At 37.3% G+C, this 22,594-nt stretch overlaps 1 protein-coding gene across 1 annotated transcript in view; it reads right to left on the bottom strand.

The window, feature by feature from the left end:
* The window catches only part of SEMA3C (semaphorin 3C), a 206,575-nt gene extending 184,209 nt beyond the window's left edge, over window positions 1-22,366 (bottom strand). Inside the window, exons 1-2 of the mRNA XM_069586671.1 lie at window positions 22,004-22,366; window positions 19,849-19,989 (exon numbers count right to left, since the gene is read on the bottom strand). Of these exons, the coding sequence (XP_069442772.1) occupies window positions 19,849-19,951 (103 nt within the window). The 5' untranslated portion in view covers window positions 19,952-19,989; window positions 22,004-22,366. The remainder of the gene's footprint in view (window positions 1-19,848; window positions 19,990-22,003) is intronic.
* Window positions 22,367-22,594: the final 228 nt, after the last annotated feature.

The following is a 22,594-nucleotide window of genomic DNA, read 5'->3' as shown; positions in this document are numbered from 1 at the left end:
CAACAAAAGTTGGAAACTTCTGATGCCAGAAAAACGGCCTCTAAAAGCTATGGCTCTATTTAAACCTTTAAGACTTGTAAATAACAGCAATAAGATTCCAATCTTTTCCCATTGTCTACATCATTATTACACAATAACATTTAGATATGAATACAGAACCAGTTTGATCATTTTTAGAGAAAGCTTAAGGTTCTTATTGACAACTGACACAATTAATTATCCAGAGAATCTTTCAAATGAAGAGACAAGTTAAGGCATGAGGTCTTGGTTTTGCTTGAATTAATGACAACTCGTGTATGTTTAGGGCTTCCCTTGTGGCTCAGCTGGTAAAGAATCCACCTGCACTGCAGGAGACCTGGGTTCAATCCCTGGATTGGGCATATCCCCTGAAGAAGGGAATGGCTACCCGCTCCAGAATTCTGGTCTGCAGAATTCTGTGGACTGTGTATTTAAGAGGCTGGTAAACTTATAAAAAGTGCTTTGAAATATTCACCACATCATATTATCAAAACTTCTGCATGCCTTATCATCATCTTCAGTTTTAAATATATTTAAAATTCAGTCTACTGAATGATTTGATACATATAGATTCTTAATTCCATTATGAAATTCAATGGAACACTTTCTTATACAAGCCAAATTTATAATCACTTCATTAGAAAAAGAGGTCTTGTGTTAAGAATTACAGTTCTGTAGAATTGTAAGTCTCTACCATTTAAAACAAAGTGTGGCCACATACACCACTTCTACCTGACCCAAATAAACAAGGAAAGGAGTATTAAGACGTTCTGTTCTATTCCCCTTACTCCCAGTTTCTAATTATGTTAGTGTTGTCTTAAAGGCTTCAGATCCTTGTATCCATCATAAAATTTCAGTAATGAATGAAGCCCAAGCTTGGTGCACTTCACATCTGCTTGTATAGCGTTATGTTTATTTAGAAAAGAAAAAAAAAAAGATTTTCTAATCCGAATTTTGCAAAGATTTTAGAAAGAGAAGCTCATAATGAAAGATTATGTTTCATATACTACAATTGGGACTCTGCTAAGTCCTTGGTAATTGATGCTAACCATAGTTAACACTAGCAACTTGGGCTGGAAGACTTAAATTGCTGTAAAAGAAGCAAAGGTTGTAAACAAATTTAGGTATTTACTTTATAGTTACTTTACGTGTTATTTTTGTCCCACTCACTTCCTTTAAGTTCCTGTTATCTATGCTAAGGATGGATTACTTTGTTCTGGCAACAGGTCATTTTGTTCCCACCAGTACTAGCCATCAGTAGTGGGAGGGAGGAAATGCTCAGATACATAAGCCACCAATTTCTTGTCCTGGTCTTCAGCGCAACTGTACTAGCTATTACTGTATAACTGTTACATTAATATTTATAGTACTAAAGTGTTTGTCAAGCTGATTATCTGATTATTAAATGACAAATTTGTGGTAATCACAACTTTTAAATAAGAAAACATATAAGTAATGCATAATAAAAGTGGTGTCAGGAATACAACTCTTTCTGTTGTTGTTACTTCTCAGGTTTTGTTATATGCACTTAGAATGCACACTTAGGAAAGACTGAAACCATACTGAAATATAACTGACCTGTGAAAGTGAAAGTTGTTCAGCTGTGTGCCACTCTCTGCAACTCCATGGACTGTACAGCCCATGGAGTTCTTTAGGCCAGAATACTGGAGTGGGTAGCCTTTCCCTTCTCCAGGGAATCTTGCCAACCCAGTAATCAAACAGGGGTCTCCTGCACTGCAGGCAATTCTTTACCAGCTGAGGTACCAGGAAAGCCCCTAACTAGATCTTTACCCACAGAGTATGCATATGTACATGCTCAGTCATTCAGTCGTGTCTGACTCTTCGAGACCCCGTGGACTGTAGTCTGCCAGGCTTCTCTGTCCATGGCATTTTCCAGGCAAGAATACTGGAGTGAGTTGCCATTTCCTTCTCCAGGGGATCTTCCTGACCCAGGGATTGAACCACGCTCCTGTGTCTTCTGCATTGTAGGCCGATTCTTTACCGCTTGGCCACCGGCAAAGCATATGTGTATATGTGTATGTGTATGTAAAGACTGTGCATTTATCTTAACTCAGATATATATCCCCTCTCCATAAATAATTTATCTTTAGAAAGTAAAAAGCTGGACTTCCCTGGTAGTCCAGTGATTAAGAATCTGCCCGCCAATGCAGGGGACACAGATTCGATGCTGGAAGGGAAGATCCCACGTGCCGTCAGAGCAATTGAGCTCCAGTCCACAACGCCTGAGCCCTTGCCCTAGAGCGCATGCCCCTCCAGACTTCATGTTGCTAACATGAGGAGGAGTCCGCGCAGCACTGGGAAGAGGAGCCCCACCTCGCCACAACTAAAGAAACCTGTGCGCAGCAACAAAGACACAGTGCTGCCAAAAAAATTAATTAATTTAAAATTTTTGCAAAAGGAAAAAGAAAGTGAAAGGCTATAACAAGGGAATAGGAAGTTTTTCAAGAAAGAATTTTACATTCGTTTCTTTAACACTATTACTCCTAAAGAGACTTATGATTTTCTTTTTGCATGATCAGCAGTCTGATCTTCTTAGAAGAAAGAGCAATTACCTTCTGCAAAATTATTTTGGTTTGACTCCTTCGGTCTATCAATTCTGTATTGGCTAAAGACTTGACATTAGTTATTACATCATATATATGACTTAATATAAGCAATCATATCAAAGTCTGGTACCTGCTAATTTTTTATAAGAAAACAGTTTCAGTGAAGTAGTAATTTAGGAATTAATTACATAGAATATTTTTCATTTTTATTATCAAGAACCTTAAGTGCTAGAAAATGTTAAAGTTGAGAAAGGCAAGAATATTTGGCACTTTCATCGGCATCACTTCAAGTCAGATCTTAAGATTATTTAAATGATTGCTTCCTTCTAAGATAATACATAGAATACTCTCTTCTAGGGATTGACAAAGGAGAAAATATAATCCTGATGTACACAGCATAGCAAGTGAAACTCCTGACTACAAGAGCAGTAACTCAGAGAAGGCAAGACAAAGAAAGTATGTTCATCAACTTACATAAATTAGAAATAAAAATATGAAATTTTGGTATTTATGTATTGCCTCAATCTTTTCAGAGAAAATTTAGAGTTATTGCTGATTTACTATTCAATATATTTGCAACCTGACATATAATAATCCATACATTACTGCTGTAGCCCACCAGGCTCTTCTGTCCATGGGATAACCCGGCAAGATTCCTGTAGTGGGTTGCCATTTCCTTCTCCAGGGGACCTTTTTGACCCAGGCATTATTGAGCCCACGTCTCTTGCGTCTCTTGCATTGGCAGGCAGATTGTTTACCACTGAAAACACCTGGGAAACTCCAAATTATTGCTACAAATCAGTAATTAACAATTTAAGGTAAGTTAAAGCTACAGTGTTGTGTATAATTTGGGAAAGCAAACAGCAGGAGACAAATTTGCTAATATTCAAATTAATGGCCTGGCGTTTCTTCAGATTTTGTAATATGCATTTGCAGAATGTCTCTGATTCTCTACATGATTAATTTCCTTCTTCCTATACCATTTCCCTCTTCTAGTCTTGTCTCTGCTACCATCAAGCTGTAGGTCCTTAGCCAAGACATGCAGTCCCTCAGGGACTCCATGCCCACTCATTTCCTAAGAATTCTGTAATAAATGAGATAACATGTGGAAATTCTCTGAAAAGTTGAAAAGCACCCTGTAGAAGTAACATATTACTACAGAGGGCTCAAAGGCAGTTCATTCTTACTAAACAAGGAGGGAAGGTTGAAATGATTGTTTCTGAGCATGTTCCTTGGAAATGTAGTATGTACTTGCCATCTTTTACAGCTCAGCACATTGTTTCATAGTTAGTGCTGCCCTAAAATAGCACATGGCTCAGCGCTGAGCTCTGCCTTTTATGTGCCCTTCTTGCCAACCATACTCTGCCTTAGAAAATGTCTAACCTTTCTGCTCCTTGCTTTTAATTTTGTTTTCATTAACAACAGAGGTTCTAAGTAACACACAAATGAAAATGTAGAAGGCAAAAAAGAGTATTGGAATTTGCCCAAAGTTTGCAGCTCTCTTTCTCAATACTTTTATTTTGGACAGTAATGGAACTAAATCAAGATGACTGGATTTTTTTCACCTCGTTATATAAAAGATATTTGGGAAATGGAAACATTGAATGTCTCTCACTGCTATAGTCACTTGACACTGTAATGGTATTCATAAACAAGAACACATGATTTTTTTTTTCTTTAAAGAAAATATAGGCTATATTGAACTTATGTAGACACATCCTGATAAACCTGCATAGTGAGGTGAGGAGAGTGAATAACTAGTTTTCTATCATTTCTGAGTTCAGTCTTAACTTTCAGAGCCACAAAAGGAGACCTCAGCTATAGCAACAAAATAAACTTGCTCCAGAGGGCTGATTCCCTCATCGTCACCTTGATGAATCTGAAATTGAAGAGGGGATTAGGAATGGTGTAGAGAATGAGTTTTAGATCCATTATGTTCATGAAGGTTTGCTGTTTCAAGAGGAAACCAAAAATATACTGACACCTTTAATGTCAGTGATAAAGGGAGTTATATATGACTTCCACAGAAAATGTTTTTTTCTTTCCATTGTGATTTTTTGTGGAGCTTAAAACTAATTCTAACAGTATTTCCAGAAATGGTTCCACACTCTGATTGCTCGTGCTTTATCATGTTCTTTTCCATTCCTCTGACCTTAGGCAAGTTACTCTGTACTTTTTTATGAGGATAAAAATAGTCCCTATTCACAGTGTAGTTACAGAATTAAATAACATGAAGTGTATAAATAGTGCCTGGCATAAAGGCAATATTAATGTTAGTGATTACTATTATAATGCATCAGTTCAGTTCAGTTCAGTCGCTCAGTCATGTCCGATTCTTTGCGACCCCATGAACTGCAGCACGCCAGGCCTCCCTGTCCATCACCAACTCCTGGAGTTTACTCAAACTCATGTCCATCGAGTCAGTGATGCCATCCAGCCATCTCGTCCTCTGTCGTCCCCTTCTACTCCTGTCTCCAATCCCTCCCAGCATCAGGGTCTTTTCCAATGAGTCAACTCTTCGCATCAGGTGGCCAAAGTATTGAAGTTTCAGCTTTAGCATCAGTCCCTCCAATGAACACCCAGGACTGATCTCCATTAGGATAGACTGGTTGGATCTCCTTGCAGTCTAAGGGACTCTTAAGAGTCTTCTCCAACACCATAGTTCAAAAGCATCAATTCTTTGGCGCTCAGCTTTCTTCACTGTCCAACTCTCACATCCATACGTGACCACTGGAAAAACCAAAGCCTTGAATAGATGGACCTTTGTTGGTAAAGTAATGTCTCTGCTTTTCAATATGCTATGTAGGTTGGTCATAACTTTCCTTCCAAGGAGTAAGCTTGTTTTAATTTCATGGCTGCAATCACCATCTGCAGTGATTTTGGAGCCCCCAAAAATAAAGTTTGACATTGTTTCCACTGTTTCCCCATCTATTTCCCATGAAGTGATGAATAAATTATCAAAATATTTCAGAAACACAGAAGGCAAAATGGTAGCACACATCTATGAAGGATGGAAAATGCATATATTTAGTTCTAGGTATAATTATCTAAATCAAAACTGCAGAGAAAGTCTATGTAACATACACCATTATTCACTCTTGTGAAGAACATATTCACATATTTGATCAATATAAAAAGAAAAAAGTGAAAATGTTAGCCACTTAGTCGTGTCCAGCTCTTTGTGACCTCATGGAATGCAACCCGCCATGTTCCTCTGTCCATGGAATTCTCCAGGAAAGAATACTGGAGTGGGTAGCCATTCCCTTCTGGATCAAGGGACCAAACCTGGGTCTCCCTCACTGAAGGTAGATTCTTTACTATCTGAGACACCAGGGAAGTCCTGATCAACATGTAAATGTATTAAAATTATCTAGCATCACTTGAACTGTCTTCATTTGACAGTTCAACCACTAATATTCACATGTATCTATGGATAATCATGGAATATAACATCCTTTTTCCATGGAATTGCTATTGATGGTTGACTAACCAGATAACATAAGCTCACTCTTCTGATTTCATTTCACTGAAGCAACCCTCTTTGTTTCCAACTGCAGAAATCTGTACCTCTAGGAATGGCTTAACATCACAGCATCATGCTTTGGCAACATAATTAAGCTTATTAGATTCGGAGAAAGCTTACCTAGTACAAGAATTGACAGCAAAATACAGGTTTCCAACTTTTTTCTAAAAATCATTTAGAAAGAGATTTACAAAAAAAAAAAAAAGAAAAGAAAGAGATTCACAGCATATCACTGTAATGCATTTCTGTACTAATTAATACAAGTAATTAATCAATACAATTCTGTAATAATTTCTAATATTTCCCAAGAGACAGTCTTTGAAATAATTAAAACTTCTCACAATTCAAGGCTATGAAACAGATTCTGTCTTATTTGACTACTAGAGTCTCGTGTCAATAAATTCCTTACAGAAAAATATACATTTAAAACTTCTGACAATTTCTTCTCATTGTCTATATCCATAGTATTTTACAACTATTTTAACTTGCTCTTTACATAACAAACTTACTGTTACTCTACTTAAAAATCTTCATGCTTTAGGTAATGTCCAACTCACACTTGTATTCATCAACCTCTTCCTGAGTTCAGTGATTCTCTCAGAGGAGAAGAATGCTAAGAGCTTCTTATTCACACAGCACCCCTTGTTGAGCTAAGTTTATTAAAACACGCAGGTGTTATTTAATATGTTTAATTGATGTTTAACTGAGACCACTGGAAGGGAAATTAAAGGAAACTGTAGAAGCATAAGTTTTCCCAAGAACTAAATATTTCAGAAGATTCCATACAATCAGAGTGAGCATTCTCTAAAATTAATGGAGAAACCAAGAACAATTGAGTTTATTTTTATATCTTGGGCAGCCACTAGACAAACAGTTTTCAACAAATGTGCCTTGCAATGTTAATGCTACCAGAGTTCATAAAGAGGTGATTTATTATTTTGAGTTTATTGTCCAGTAACAATTCATCAGCATTTAGATTTAGCCTATGAATTCACAGGGGTCCTTTCATTTATTGTCTAATTAACTAAGCTTCTTGTCAAATAAGACAGATATTAAAAGAGAAAAGAGGTTTTGTAAAATTCCATCATCTTTCATTTATATATTATCAATGACCTGGAGATTTTAACAACTTATTAATTAAAATATAGCACTGAAAGAAGGCAGAAAGAATCACAAGGTAAATAACTGAAAGAGCTTATACTCTTACGCAACCCTAGACTCTGCAGTTAATACACTTGTTTCCCAATACAACTCACACTGACATTTTTATGTTTTTAAACTGCTCTCATACATATGTAAATGTAACTGTAAAACTCAACTTTGGACTGGAAAACTGGCCAATAATAGCTATGCATCCAAATAGTAAAAATCTTTATTGAGTTTTAATCTTTTAATTGTCATTTTTCTTTTGAGCTTTAGGAAATTAGTCACAGGCTTAAGTGGGAGTAGAACACTTTAGCAGTGGGAAGTCATAACTATTTTGGTGAACATAAGCAAAAAATTACTAGCAATCACAAATAATGGACTTTTCTGCCATGCGTTTTACTATCAGTGAATTTACTTGTGAGCATTCACAGTTTTATAAAGCATTTTAAAATATTTCCGTAGGTACCATGATAACTCATAAAGAGTTTTTAGCCAAAAGAAAACCTGAAGTAGAGCCAGGCAGCTGCCTGTTTAGTAAAATGATATTTAGACTTTTTGAACCCTGTGTGTTAATTGAGCACACCTTAGTTTTATCCTACTTCTTTATTTCAGAATATTATCTTTCTAGATTTAAAAACATATAATAAAAAAAGATAATCCAGTATTTTTCAGGATTACTTAAAAAATCAAGTCTGATAACTTAGAGGATTGTACTAAAAAAAATCCACATGGTTGAATTATTGCTTCTTTGGTAACTGAGGGGACGCTATTGTGTGATGCACGATAAGTTAACTTCTGCAGCTGATACCTGATCTTAGGGGTTTTCCTGGTGGCTCAGTGGTAAAGAATCCGACTGCAATATACAAGATGTGGGTTCAATCCCTGGGTCGGGAAGATGCCCTGGCGAAGGAAATGACAACCCATTCCAGTATTCCTGCCTGGGAAATGCCATGGACAGGGAGCCTGGTGGGCTATAGTCCATGGGGTCACAAAAGAGTCAGATACTACTTAGTGACTAAACAACAACAACAATCCAAACTTAAAACACACACACACACACACACACACACACACACACACACACACTCCAAGATACTGTACTCTTTCAGAAAGTTAATAATATATATCTTCATTGGTTCATATAAAATTAACAAATCCAGTAATTCTCAATTAAAATATCAGACTTAAGGTATATTAAATTTTCTTATACAATGCAAATATTCCTGAATCAATTTCAACTACATCAAAAGTATGAAAAAAAAAAACTATTTAACAACCATTGTTTCGAGTGTATGCTCATATTTGTTATTTATATGGGTATATTTATATTTGTGATTGATTTTATTAGCATGTTTTTATGGATATTTTTATACACATAAATTTTATATTATAGTGCAGAAATGGATCAGGAATCATCCCACATGCTCTCCTTTCTGAGGTTTTATGATACTCTTAAGTGCGCCAAGAATGACAAATTGTTGTTTACAATTTCAAGCCACATACTATGTGTCATGACAATCAAAAAGTAGATTAAATGCTTATAAGTTTAAGCTCATCATGAAAAATTCAACTTTAGAAAAATAGAATCTTAAAAAAATTATTCATTTGGGTCAATACTTCCAAATTCTAGACATAATATGCCAAACATGCTAGCATACATAAATGCCAAGGACACTGAGGATTAAGACAATACTACCTATCAATTAATACTATTAATACTACTGGCAGGTTACCTATCAATTAATACTATTAATACTACTGGCAGGTTACCTATCAAGGGCCTCTATGCAGTATCTTTCATTTAACACTGGAAGCCAGGCTTCTAATCAAAAAGCACAGAAGGTTCTCTTGTAGAAAATGTTCAAAATTTTACAGGTTAGATGTTGATGGGGAAGGACACAGAATAATTAGAAGTTTGAGAATTAACTGAAAAGGGTCAACATAGAAAGGTGAATTCCCGGACCACACTGAATCTTTAGCGTATACTGTGAAGAGTTTGGAAGTAAATAGAGGCTTCCCTTGTAGCTCAGTCGGTAAAGAATCTGCCTACAGTGCAGGAGACCTGGGTTTGATTCCTGGGTCAGGAAGATCCCCTGGAGAAGGAAATGGCAAACCACTCCAGTATTCTTGCCTGGAGAATTCCATGAACAGAGGAGCTTGGCAGGCTACACTCCATGGGGTTGCAAAGAGTCAGATACAGCTAACTAACACAACAACATGGTCTTCATTTGTACTGTAATTTATTTCACTCCACTTAGCATAGAGACTGCTATTTGTTATTGCTCAATAAATGATGAATTAACATAAGTTTTGATACCCATTTACCACTACACGTCCACAGCCAATAAAGCTTTTGTACAGTACAATCACTCTTCAGGGAATTTTAATTTTTTTAAATTGATAGATACCAGGTAAAATGCAATAGATACTCATTTCTTCACCATAGCACCAGAATAGGAACAGCACGAGAGAGGAATTTTTGTTACTTTTTACACAAATGAATTTAGATCCATGCCCTGCTATGCAGGTGATGGTCAGGTATTTTCTGGTGGTGGTTTAGTCACTAAGTCATATCTGACTCTTGTGACCCTGTGGACTGTAGCCTGGTGGGCTCCTCTCTCCATGGAATTCTCCAGGCAAGAATCCTGGAGTGGGTTGCCATTTCCTTCTCCAGGGGATCTTCCTGACCCAGGAATCAAACCCAGGTCTCCTGAACTGGAGCATATTCTTTAACGTTTGAGCCACCAGAGGAGGCCAAATGAAGATCATATTTACAAACAATAACTCAGGCAAGCCTTCATGTATAATAGAATGAACACTACATACAACATTAAACACTTTACAAACTTAACTCATTTAATTTTCAAACTGATTTTACGAAGTAGTATCATCATGTTACAGACTATAAAATTCTGGATTAAGAAAATTAAGTAACCACCCCAATACCGCATACCCAGAAAGGAGCAAACAACTATGATTTAAAACCAGTAATAAAATCCATGAATTTTTAAAAAATTGTTTAGGTTTCTTTTCTTCCACTTGCCTAGGTTCTTCACACAAATGTTCTTAAAAATACTAAGGGTATTATTGTGAAAGATTTACTCAAAGGAGGTCATATTTATAAAATAAAACTAAGCTCAAATATCATATAATTTTACCAATGGCTATAGCAAGGGGTCTTAGAAACAATTTAGTCCAAATTTTTTTGTACCTGATTGAGGAAACCGAGGTCCTGACAAAGTTTCACAGTTAATTACTGAAGAAGTAAAGATTGAAACCCCTGAAGGATTTATTTCCATGTAAACACTGTTCTCATTATACCACACTGCCAATCTAATATTCATACATTTATGTACATAAAAATATTTGTTTAAATGTATTTCATAATATTTTATTAACAATTTCCTCAAGGGCACTGAAATCATAACTAATATTTCCCCCACTAAATTATAATTAAATTTTTGTTAATATTTTTCATTCTACCAGAAAAATGAAATTGTTACATTCAGACAAAATACATTTCAGAAGAAAAATTACTACCAGGAATAATCAGAGATATTTCATAATGGAAAATTTATCAAGAAGTGTAACACTCCTAAATAAGTCAGTACTTAATAACAGAAATTAAAAACATGACTATAAAATCACTGCAGATGGTGACTGCAGCCATGAAATTAAAAGATGCATTCTCCTTGCAAGAAAATCTGTGACAAACCTAGACAGCATATTAAAAATCAGAGACACTACTTTACTGACAAAGGTCCGTCTAGTCAAAGCTATGTTTTTACCTGCTCATATTTGGATGTGAAGGTTGGACCATAAAGAAGGCCAAGCTCCGAAGAACTGATGCTTTTGAACTATGGTGTTGAAGAAGACTCTTGGGAGTCCTCTGGACTTTAAGGAGATCAAACCATTGAATCCTAATGAAATCAGTCCTGAATATTCATTGGAAGGACTGTTGCTGAAGCTGAAGCTCCAAGACTTTGGCAACCTGATTCGAAGAACTGATACATTAAAGTCCCTGATGCTGGCAAAGATTGAAGGCAGGAGGAGAAGGGGACAACAGAGGATGAGATGATTGGATGGGATCACCAACTCAATGGACATGAGTTTGAGCAAGCTCCAAGAGTTGGTGATGGACAGGAAAGCCTGGCATGCTGCAGTCCATGGAGTCACAAAGAGTCCAACATGACTGAGCAACTGACCTGAATTGAATTTGGTCAGTTCAAGCCAAACATAGGAAACATAGGAAGATCCTGAACTCACCATGTCACATGAACACAACCAAATCTTCTACTACAATAGGAATGATTCCCTCTAAAAAAAAAAAGAGCTAGAAACTAGGTAAACAGCTCAAAGGATAAAAGAGGCAGGACAGGCAGAGATGTTTTCTTGCCAAAAAATCCATCTCTGGTACAGCAACCCACAATCAGCTCACAAATATGGAACGTCTCCTTGAGGAGTGGTTTGTGCCCCATATCAAGTACCTCAACCCTTGGTGAGCTCCCATATGTCTGCCTTTGAAACCAAGGGATTTATTTCCAGGGGCTTATGTTCAGGCTCCAAAAGGCTGTGAGAGCCTAGATTCTGCTATTTAAAGACTTATAGACAGCTCACCTCGGGACTCAGCAGAACAGGAGCAGCCTAGAAAGTTCCTAGTCTATACGTGAAGGTAATTCATTCGCCAGTCTTAAAGCATCTGCTGGGGTCGGGGGTGGGGCGAGGGGGCAGTGCGGGGGAGGAGCAGTGGACTGCTGGGACTCTCTCTGGGGACTGAGGTGTTGGCGAGTGACATTTTTTGTGTTCTCCCCAGCACCTGGCTAGTGCCAGTAGGCACAAACAGTCACAGCACTCTCCTGTTGCTCTGCAATATTCCTGGCATTCGTGACTTGCCCTGTGCTCTCCTGCTGCTTTCCTAAAGCTGGAAGTTGCATTACTGCACTCTTCTGCATCATCACTACTGTTAAAGTCTGCAGATTCATCATGACCCTGAGCTCTCCTGCTGGATCACTAAAGCCAGCAGGTATGCCCAGTCCACACAGAAGATGCACCCTGATTATATGGCTTGGTGGCCTGGTGAGCTTTTTGGACTGAAACAATCAGAGTCGGTGTTGGGAGGCTACCACACCCAGGACATTGAACAGACACAGCATAGTGAAACACAACCCGACTTTCTGTGGAAAAGAGAGAGAGAGAGAGAGAGAGAGAGAGAGAGAGAGAGAGAGAGAGAGAGAGAGAGAGAGGGAGAGAGAGAGACCTATTTTCTTGAGCTTCAGTCTTAGGGGGAGACTTAACATTTGCCACACACCAGAGGCTATGGAAGTGCTCTCAGGGAATGTAGGCCAGAGAATGCCATGGTTGTACTCTCCTCTGGCCTCATTTCAGCTCACTAGTACCTACCAGAAAATAGTTTATACACTTGTTTGGAGCCCTGAGTTTCACAACTGTCATCTAGGGGACACCTTCATATCACCTGGTCTAGAGGACAGCAGGGCTTAAAACTGTGGTCCCACAGAGCTGTATATATTTGCATATCTCAAAAGCTGCTACATGAGCAAAGTCTTCCGATCAGCCTGAAACTAGGTTTTTCCTGAGATCCCTTGCTATGAAACTCTCACAGTCATTGTTACATCCTCATCTGTGACCCATCAAGAATGAATCAGACTGCTTAGACAATCACAAGGCTTCCTTAGACAATCAAAAAGCTTGCAGAATCTGCCTGCAATGTGGGAGAGCGGGGTTTGATCCCTGGTTTGGGAAGATCCTCTGGAGAAGGGAATGGCAACCCACTCCAGTATTTTGGCCTGGAGAATTTCATGGACAGAGGTTACAGCCCATTGGGTCACAGAGTCAGACACAGCTGAGCTAAACACTTTCACACTTTCAGACAATCACAAAAGTTTGAGAGACAAGTAAATGTTAGTTCAAGGTTGAACAATTAAGGTTCATCTCCTCACAAGACCATTCCTTCAATACTGAGGGAGGTAGCTATTTCATATAATACACAGAAACAAAGTGTCAAGCAAAATGAGGAAACAAGAATATGCTCCAAACAAAGAACAAAATAAAACCTCAGAAAAAAATCTGAATTAAATGGAGATGAGAAATTTATCTGATAAACAGTTCAAAGCATAAGTCATAAAGATGCTCACTGAATTTATAAGACTGATGAAGACAGTGAGAACCTGAACAATACAGAAGAGATAAGAAAGTACAAAACAGAAGTCTCAGAATTAAAGAATATACAAACTGAACTGAAAAATACAGTAGAAGGGTTCAACAGCAGACAAGATCAAACAGAAGAAAGAATCAGTAATCTGGTAACAGGGCAGTAGAATTCACCCAAACAGGGAAACAAAACAAAACAAAAAAAAAATTTTTTAAAGTTAAGATAGCTTTGAAGGAAATGGCTACCCACTCCAGTACTCTTGCCTGGAAAATCCCACGGATGGAGGAGCCTGGTAGGCTACAGTCCATGGGGTCGCAAAGAGTCGGACATGACTGAGCGAATTCACTTCACTTCACAGTACCTGTATGACAACATGAAAAGGAGTAACATTTGCTTAACCAGGGTCCCAGAAGTAAAAGAAGGAGTTCTAGAAAAGGCAGGAACTTTATTCAAAGAAATAATGGTTGAAAACTTCCCTAATTTTGGAACAGGACATCCAGATCCAAGAATCCCTGAAAGTTTCAAATAAGAAGAACCCAAGAGATCCACACAATGGCACACTGTAATTATAAGGTCAAATTTGAAGATCACAAAAGAATCTTAAAAACAGCAAGAAAGGGGGAAAAAAAAGCAACTTGTTACATTGTTACATATAATGGGATCCCTATAAGACTTATCAGCAGAATTTTCAGCAAAACCTTTCAAGGACAAAAGAGAGTAGCATGGTATATTCAAGACGCCGAAAGGAGAAAAAAAAACTTCCAACCAAAAATACTCCACCCCACAAGGTTATCATCCTGAACCAAAGGAAAGATAAAAGTTTTCCAGTCAGGAAAAAACCAAAGGAGTTCACAACCAATAGACTGGCCTTATAAGAAAAGTTAAAGGAACTTCATTAAGCTGAAAAGAAAGGGAACCAACAGGTAACAAGAAAACATATGAAAATAAAAATCTCACTGGTACATAAAAGATAAGAAAAAAAATCTGAGCATAACAGTAAAGAAAGCCATCAAAACACAAAGGAAGATACCCTGTAAAAGCCTATATGGGAAAATAATCTAAGGGAAAGAAAGGAGTAGATATACGTATACACATCCCTGATTTAATGCACTCTACAACAGAAACTAACGCAATACTGTAAGTCAACTGAGAGGTGTGTGCTGAATGGCTCAGTCATTTCAACTCTTCGTTTCCCCATGGACTGTAGCCTGCCTGGTTCCTCTGTCCATGTGATTTCCCAGGCAAGAATACTGGAGTGGGGTGCAATTCTCTCCTCCAGGGAATATTTCTGACCCAGGTATCAAACCTGCATATTCTGTGTCTCCTGCATTGACAAATGGATTTTTCAACACTGAGTCACCTGGGAAGCCCTGTAAATCAGCTATATTCCAATAAAAATTGGAAAAAAGAACTATCAAGCAATAAAAAAAGAAACAAACAACAACAACAAATGGACAAGGGAGGAGAATAAGAGAAGAAAGGCAGAGAAAATAGCAAGAAAACAATTATTAATAGAAAAATCATACAGACTTGTTTAATATTATTTTAAATATAAATGGAATAAATTCTACAATCAAAACACACAGAATGGCTGAATGGATTAAAAACAAGACCCAACTACATGTTTCTTATAAGAGGTTGACTTCAGATGTAAGGCATACATACACTAAATGTTAAGGGATGAAAAAAAAGATGTTCTTTGCAAACAGAAACCGAAAGAAAGTTGGAGTAGATATATTTATATCAGACAAAATAGACTTTAAACCAAGAATGTAAAAAATAAAACAAAGATGGTTATTATATGATAAAGTTGTCAAACCAACAAAAAAAGATATAATATTTATAATATTTATTCATCTAAAATAGGAGTACCTAAATATATAAAGCAAATATTAACAGTCCTAAAGGGAGAAAATGACAGCAATATAAAAGGAGATAACTGTAATATCTCCTTTAAATCAATGAATAGATCATCCCAACATAAAATCAACAGAAATCAGTCTTGAACAAAACATTAAACCAGAAAGACTTAACAGATATATATAGAACATTCTATCTAAAAGCATCATAATAAACATTCTTCTCAAGGGCACATGGAATATTTTTTCAGGATAGATCACGTTTTAGGTCATATGCATTTAAGAAGACTGAAATCAAATCAAGTCTCTTTCTGGTCACAATGGTATAAGACTAGAAATCAACTACAAGAAAAATCTGAGAAACAAAAACACAACTCTGCAAATAGGTGGAGATTAAACATGTTACTGAACAACTTGAACACAACTTAGCAGTTAAACAACAACAACTAAACAACCAACTGGTCAATGAAAAAATCAAAAGAGAAATTAAGAAAATATCTCGGGACACATGAAAATGGAAATACAACACACCAAAATCTATCATGCTAGGCTATGTTATACTAAGTCCCTTCAGTCATGTCCGACTCTTTGCAACCCCATGGACTGCAGCCCACCAGGCTCCTCTGTCCAAGGGAGTCTCCAGGCAAGAATACTGGAGTGGGCTGCCATGAAAATCTATCATAAAGGACACCAAACACACACACAAATTATAGGCCAATATCCCAGATGAACATAGGTACAAACATCATCAACAAACTATCAGCAGACAGAATTCAACAATACATTAACAGAAGCATCCACCACAATCAACTGGGAGTTATTCTAGGGATGTAAGAATGGTTCAGTACCTGCAAAACAATCATCATGATATACCACAGTATCAAAATGAAGGAGAAAACCCAGAAAAACTGATTGTCTTAAATAGATGCACAGAAAGTATTTGACAAAATTCAACATTCATTTACAAGAAATATTAAGTGTAGGAATAGAGGGAACATCTTTCAATATGCTTGCTCCTTGGAAGAAAAGCTATGACAAACCTAGACAGCACATTAAAAAGCAGAGACGCTACATTGTAAACAAAGGTCCGTAGAGTCAAAGCTATTGTTTTTCCAGTAGTCATGTATGGATGTAAGAGTTGGACCATAAAGAAAGCTGAATGCCAAAGAATTGATGCTTTCGAACTGTGGTGCTGGAGAAGGCTCTTGAGAGTCCCTTGGACTGCAAGGAGATCAAAGCAGTCAATCCTAAAGGAAATCAACCCTGAATATTCATTGGAAGGACTGATGCTAGAGATGAAACTCTAATACTTTGGCCACCTGATGTGAAGAGCCGACTCACTGGAAAAGACCTTGATGCTAGGAAAGATAGAAGGCAGGAAGAGAAGGGGACAACAGAGGACAAGATCATTGGATGGCATCACTGACTCAATGGACATGAGTTTGAACAAGCTCTGGGAGACAGCGAAGGACAGGGAACCTTGTGAGCTGCAGTCCATGGGGTTGCAAAGAGTCAGACATGACTGACTGACTGACTGAACATTAAGAATTTAATATTAGCAATCAAAACATGTTCTGTCTATTTATGTACATAGCCTTGCTTTTCCTTACGAACCTTATTGGTCCTAAAGATTTTCTGGAAAGAATATGACAATAATGTTATGAAATACAAATCCATAAACTACTGCATTTTTTCAAGAAAAATTCAATTCAAACAAAAATAATTTGCATGAACTTTTTATTCATTTGAAAAGCTATTTGGCGTAAAATTTTATGAAACACAGTATCTAATTGGAATAACAGTTCTTTTAATATTAAAGATTTATCCAGCATACATAATTATTTAATAATGCCTGAAGTATATTCTCCCCTAGGAGTGATAACCATCTGGGTGACCTTGTGCTAGATTAATAGGGAAGGCAAGTCTGTAAGTCACTGTTCCCCAAATGCTATCACTCCATCACTCCACCACCACAAGAAGGGACAGAATGTGTATGGGAGAAGAGATCTCTTTTTTCACACACCTTTAAACTGACTGTGATTCTTAACTGGACAGTAAGACAAAACTGAAAGGATTCTTCTAACGGGTCACTCAGAAATTTTAAACTATTAATAAATGAAAGAAAGTATATATGTCAACCCTGTATAAAAATTCTATATCTTTAGTAACCTATTCAGTGTGATACTCAGACAAATCATAATAAGATCACTGAGACACTTTAAGTAATAAGAAATTTGGAACAAGACTTCAAGCAGGTGCAGTCAAATCAGTTAAGAAAATTACTATGACCTAATGATTAAAATTTATACATTTTAAACAACTGGTTTTTCTCAAGATACTTTTCCTATTACATAGTTAATTTTTGGAGGGTTTTTTTGTTATTAATTTATAAATTGTGGGATTTCATTATCCTTGGTGATATATATTTTTAAAACAGTATCCAAATTAAGTGAATTCTATCTAGTTATTTCCAAGTAAGACTCTTGGGGAGAATAAAATAGGAATTATAAGATTTTCAGATAGTTATCTTATCTAATCATGCTGTATTCGGCATATGTTATAAATTAAGTATTATTCTATAAGATTTTTTTTTAATTTCAGAGCACTTAAAATTTTAGATATACAGTATTTTAAAAAGTTCATCATAATTTCCAGTCATGTTGTAAACAGTAGTCATTATCCTATAAGATACTGAAGTCTGGTTTCAAAAGACTGTATTACTTAATTTCCTCTTTAAAAGATAAAATGTAACTGTCTTTTCAAAAACAGCCTTGATGAACTATCTCTAGTGACAAACTTGTTTTTAACAGTTAAATATTCAAGCTTAAGTTTCAGTTTAAAATTTTTTAATTAGTTTCAGTGTAACAGAAAGCAGGTTTAGATACCTAACCTATGCAATCACTTCATCTTCCTATGCATGCATGCTAAGTCGCTTCAGTCGTGTCTGACTCTGTGCGACCCTGTGGACAGCAGCCCACCAGTCTCTTCTGTCCACGGAATTCTCTAGGCAAGAATACTGGAGTGGGTTGCCATGTCATCTTCCTATATACTGAGAGAAATACAGAAAACAGGGAGGGAATTACACTGCTCCTTAGTGCCTTTATTTTTTTTACTTGATTAGATAATTCATAGCTCTAGGGCTTCCCTGGTGGCTCAGTGGTAAAGAATCCACCTGCAATGCAGGAGATGGAGGTTCAATCCCTGGGTCTAGAAGATCCCCTGAGGAAGGAAATGGCAACCCACTTCAGCATTCTTGCCTGGGAAATGTCACAGACAGAGGAGCCTATGGGCTATAGTCCATGGGGTTGCAGAAAAGTCAGAAACAACTCAGTGAGTAAACAACAACAATTCACAGTTTTCATCCTGGGAGAAGAGGTGAAAGCAGCCAGCAAGTTGTGTTAGTAATTTAAAAAAAAAAAGACATTTCAAAAGGTCTTTTTTCTTCCCAACTTGATAGCCATGGGTTCTTGAGGGGAATGGCTAATTCAGAAGCTAAGGAAACAATCAGAAGCTCACACACTCTAAGTTCCAAATAAGGCTCCTTCAGTGCTTGTGATGACCCTGGGGAAAGTGCTGGTGATTTAAGAAACTAAGAAAAAAGATGGACATTTGACTCATAATTGTCAGTCATACTGCTGTTTGAAATTCAAAATAACAGAGTTTCAAAGGCTCACAGCTATATAAGGCCTAAGAGTATACTGTTTCTCAAATGAATGAAAATATGCCCAGTGACACTAATGTTTATGCAGAGATAAAGCTGAAAGGAGCAATAAAAATATAAGTGACTCTGACTGGCAAGATGATCTTCCTGATCCATCTCTTATTCCATCTGTCCAATTATTTTGGGTTACATGACGACCAAAATCATCCATCTCCAAGTCTTTTATATTATATACATTAAAGCTCACACACACATTTGGCAAACCATTCCCTCAGAGGACCTTAATATGCCTTTCATGTTCGTGAATATTTGAAATCACACTCATTTTCCAAGATTCGGAAGAGAGCATTTGCATATAACAGCAATCCAAAGCATATTATTTTAGGTCCTTTTTAATTACTTAGGAGAGTTTGCCAACCTCAGGATCTCCTCATGGAAATAGAAGAACACCATTAGAACAACATATGGAGAGACCTAGTCTTGAATTTAAGGCTCAAAAGGTATTAGAAAAAAATTTCAATAACTAAACCTGCACAGCTCTTTCTATGGATGAGAAGTTCCGTATAAGGGGTATTCCTCATCAAAGGTAAATGACTACTAAGCTTAAAGATCTTAGGCTTTGGAGTCCTCACCATCTCCTCATGAATGTACATGTAAACACAGAAGGAACTTCAAAAAAGGGCAGAATCCATTTCAAACATTTTCATAAACAAATGAAATAGAGGGCTTTGTCTGGTAATCAATAATTTAAAACAGCCACATCATCCAAAAAGCAATCCAGTAGACATTTTTTAATGCTAATCAATACTCAATTATTATTTTACTCTCTTTACTAATTTTTGTATCTGGATTAAGAAAAAAAAAGACTTCAAAATTTTTCTCAGATTGTTTATCGACTTTCTTACCATCAAATGTTAAGTAAACTCTTGCTTGGGGCTGAGACGATCCTTTCACATAGGTAGAACAAACAAATACTCCAACCAAGAGGCAAACTGCCTGGAATGCCATTTCTTCAGATTTGCAAGTTAATATCCAAGGGAAAATACCTTTACAATAAAGATAATAAGTTTGTTATATTTTACTTCACACTTTAGGAGCACACACCCACCCATACACACAAAACCTGCAATCTAGACAGCACCTTATTCACAAAGACATATCTGAACTTTCAGAGTCATGCAAACAGTAGGAGGTGCTGTGACTTTCTGTCTTACATGTGAAAATTTGGATCTGAATTCATTTGTGTCTGGAAGTCTTTGTTAAAAGTGAAATTATTTCATCATCCAGCAAAATAATGTGAATATTAAACAAAGCAGCCAGGAAAATGTTGTCAATTCCCAAAGGAAAAACCAATATTTAAACTTGTTATTCTCTTTAAACAACAACAGCAAAACACACATTACATTGAAAAGATTTGAGAATGGTGCCAATAGGGATTAACAGATGGAAACTTCTCTTTCTACCATAAATACAGTAGCAGTAGAAAAACCTCACATAAAATTTCACTTCCACACACTCATTAGCTCTTTGGAGTAACCATCTCTGAAATGATAGTTCTACACAAAAATCTACCAGGGCTTAATTCCTCATCACTTATATCACTGGAATTAGTTATCTGCCAGTTTATACAGATGACCATACAGCTGTTAAATGATGTAGATGAGGTAACCATGAATTTGTGCCAAATACAAACCAATGACCTAGTGGTGAGCAATCCAGTGAACCATGTATCCCTCAATGCTTTTTTAAAATAAATCACCTAGAAAGTGGGCTGTCAAAATTTCAAAGGATAAATCAGAGGGACAGGTATTACTGTTTAAAACCATATCTATATAATTGATATATGCTATTAACTAATGTCTGAATACCAGAGATCACATGTGTAATATCAAATCTATAGGAGCTCCAGTAGCCACATGCAAAATAAACTCAGGACCATCAAAAAGAAAAATCATTTTGAGTCTAACACAATTATACAATGAGATGACATGACAGAGTTTAATCTAGAAATTTATTTTTACAGGTTATAACAATACTGATCTTCAATAGTATGTGGCTTTTAAAAGTAAAATCTTACCACAATTATTCAATAAAGAAATGCCAATAAAATTTGACAAGTAATACAGTACAGGAGCAATAGAGAAGCTTCAGTAATACAGAATCAAAAGAACAACTAAACTGAATATGCCATTGTAAACAAAACTTCTATTGATTTCTTAGGTGGTACATGTAAGAGGTCGAAAAAAAAAATTCTATGCTTCTTTGACCACACAGATGGAGAAAACCCTAGAGATGTTTGTGTTCCTAATTTTCAAAAGAAACACTTCCTGCTTCCACAACCTCTTCACCTTGTTATCCCTAAATTAACTTGAAAGAAAACCGATTTTATAGGGTGATTTTCCCTTAGTAATTTGCTCCCTGGTTTTGCTGACTTTATAGTTAAATTCCCCACCAAATATATAAATATGCCTAACCTTTGCCTCTGTATTAAGCAGGACAATAAATACACATTTTTACATACTGCTATTATCAATATCTTATCTGATATGTCCCTATGAAAGCAACATATGCCACAAATTGCAAAAAATAACATTGGAGATGAAATGACAGGTCAAGTGGAGTGAGTATAAAGAGCAACGTGATTTCAAGCCATCCAGAGATGAGAAGTGAGGGAAAGTCAAGTATCTTATACATGCCCCCGCCCCTCACATTTTATGACTTCTCCCCTTTAACTCAAACACTTAAGACACGATGCTTACTGTGTTCACTTGTAACGACTGAACACTAATAACATGTAATGAAAGGCCTCTTATAAAATTCTCTCCAGTAATTTTGCCTTAGAAGGCAGGGATACTCAACTTTAAACTCTCCGCAGGTGTCATAACCTAAAAAAACAATTCCAGCCAGGCTCTCTGCTAGGGAAACACTTCCATGACAAACTACATGCGCTCTTAAGAAAATGCCCAGATTTGAGAACACGGATGTGTGAAAAGTCTATACACAGATCCAAAGTTGTATTTTGCTAAATTTGTAATGCTGAAAACAACGAATCCAGCTTACCGAGGTGGAAAGAGATCAGCGCGGAAAAGTCGTCAATGCGCTACAGGTTTGGATCCTCTTTTCTAGCGCTTTCCCCAAAAGACCGTAATTTCTAGGACGTCCCAGCGATGAAATTCTTTCTTTCCTGCCTTCTGAGTTCCTTTGTAAAGGAATCCTCAGCGTTGCCGCGGCGCGGCACCCGGAGCCCTGCTCCGCGTCGCTCAATCAAGCACTCGGGAGTGAATGGAAAGTGGCCGGCGCAAGGGCGAGCGCTCGGGTGTCCGATTACAGCTACGCGGCGCACGGCTCCGGCTGCCCCGGCGCGCCGCCCAGCCAGCTCACATCACCCGCCCAACACACTCGGCCGCATCTCCACCGGCCGCGAGGCCCCACCCAGAGCGCGCCCGCGAGAGGGTGGCAGGGAGCCGCCAGGGCGGGGCCGACCCCAGGACAAGCTGCCCTCGAGATACAGGAATGCGCTGCAGCAGGCTAGGGGGCCAACTAAACAACTCTGCTCCTTTCTCACTCCGCGGTGGAGTGAGCAACTTACAGGGTGTGTTCCAAGGTTTTTGTTTGTTACCGGCTGCTCTGGGAAGGCATTCAGGATTAAGC

This window comes from Ovis canadensis, chromosome 4 (assembly GCF_042477335.2).
Source record: "Ovis canadensis isolate MfBH-ARS-UI-01 breed Bighorn chromosome 4, ARS-UI_OviCan_v2, whole genome shotgun sequence".
NCBI classification, from domain to species: domain Eukaryota; kingdom Metazoa; phylum Chordata; class Mammalia; order Artiodactyla; family Bovidae; genus Ovis; species Ovis canadensis.
Note: the sequence above shows the minus strand (reverse complement) of the source record. Positions and strands in the feature narration are given on the sequence as shown.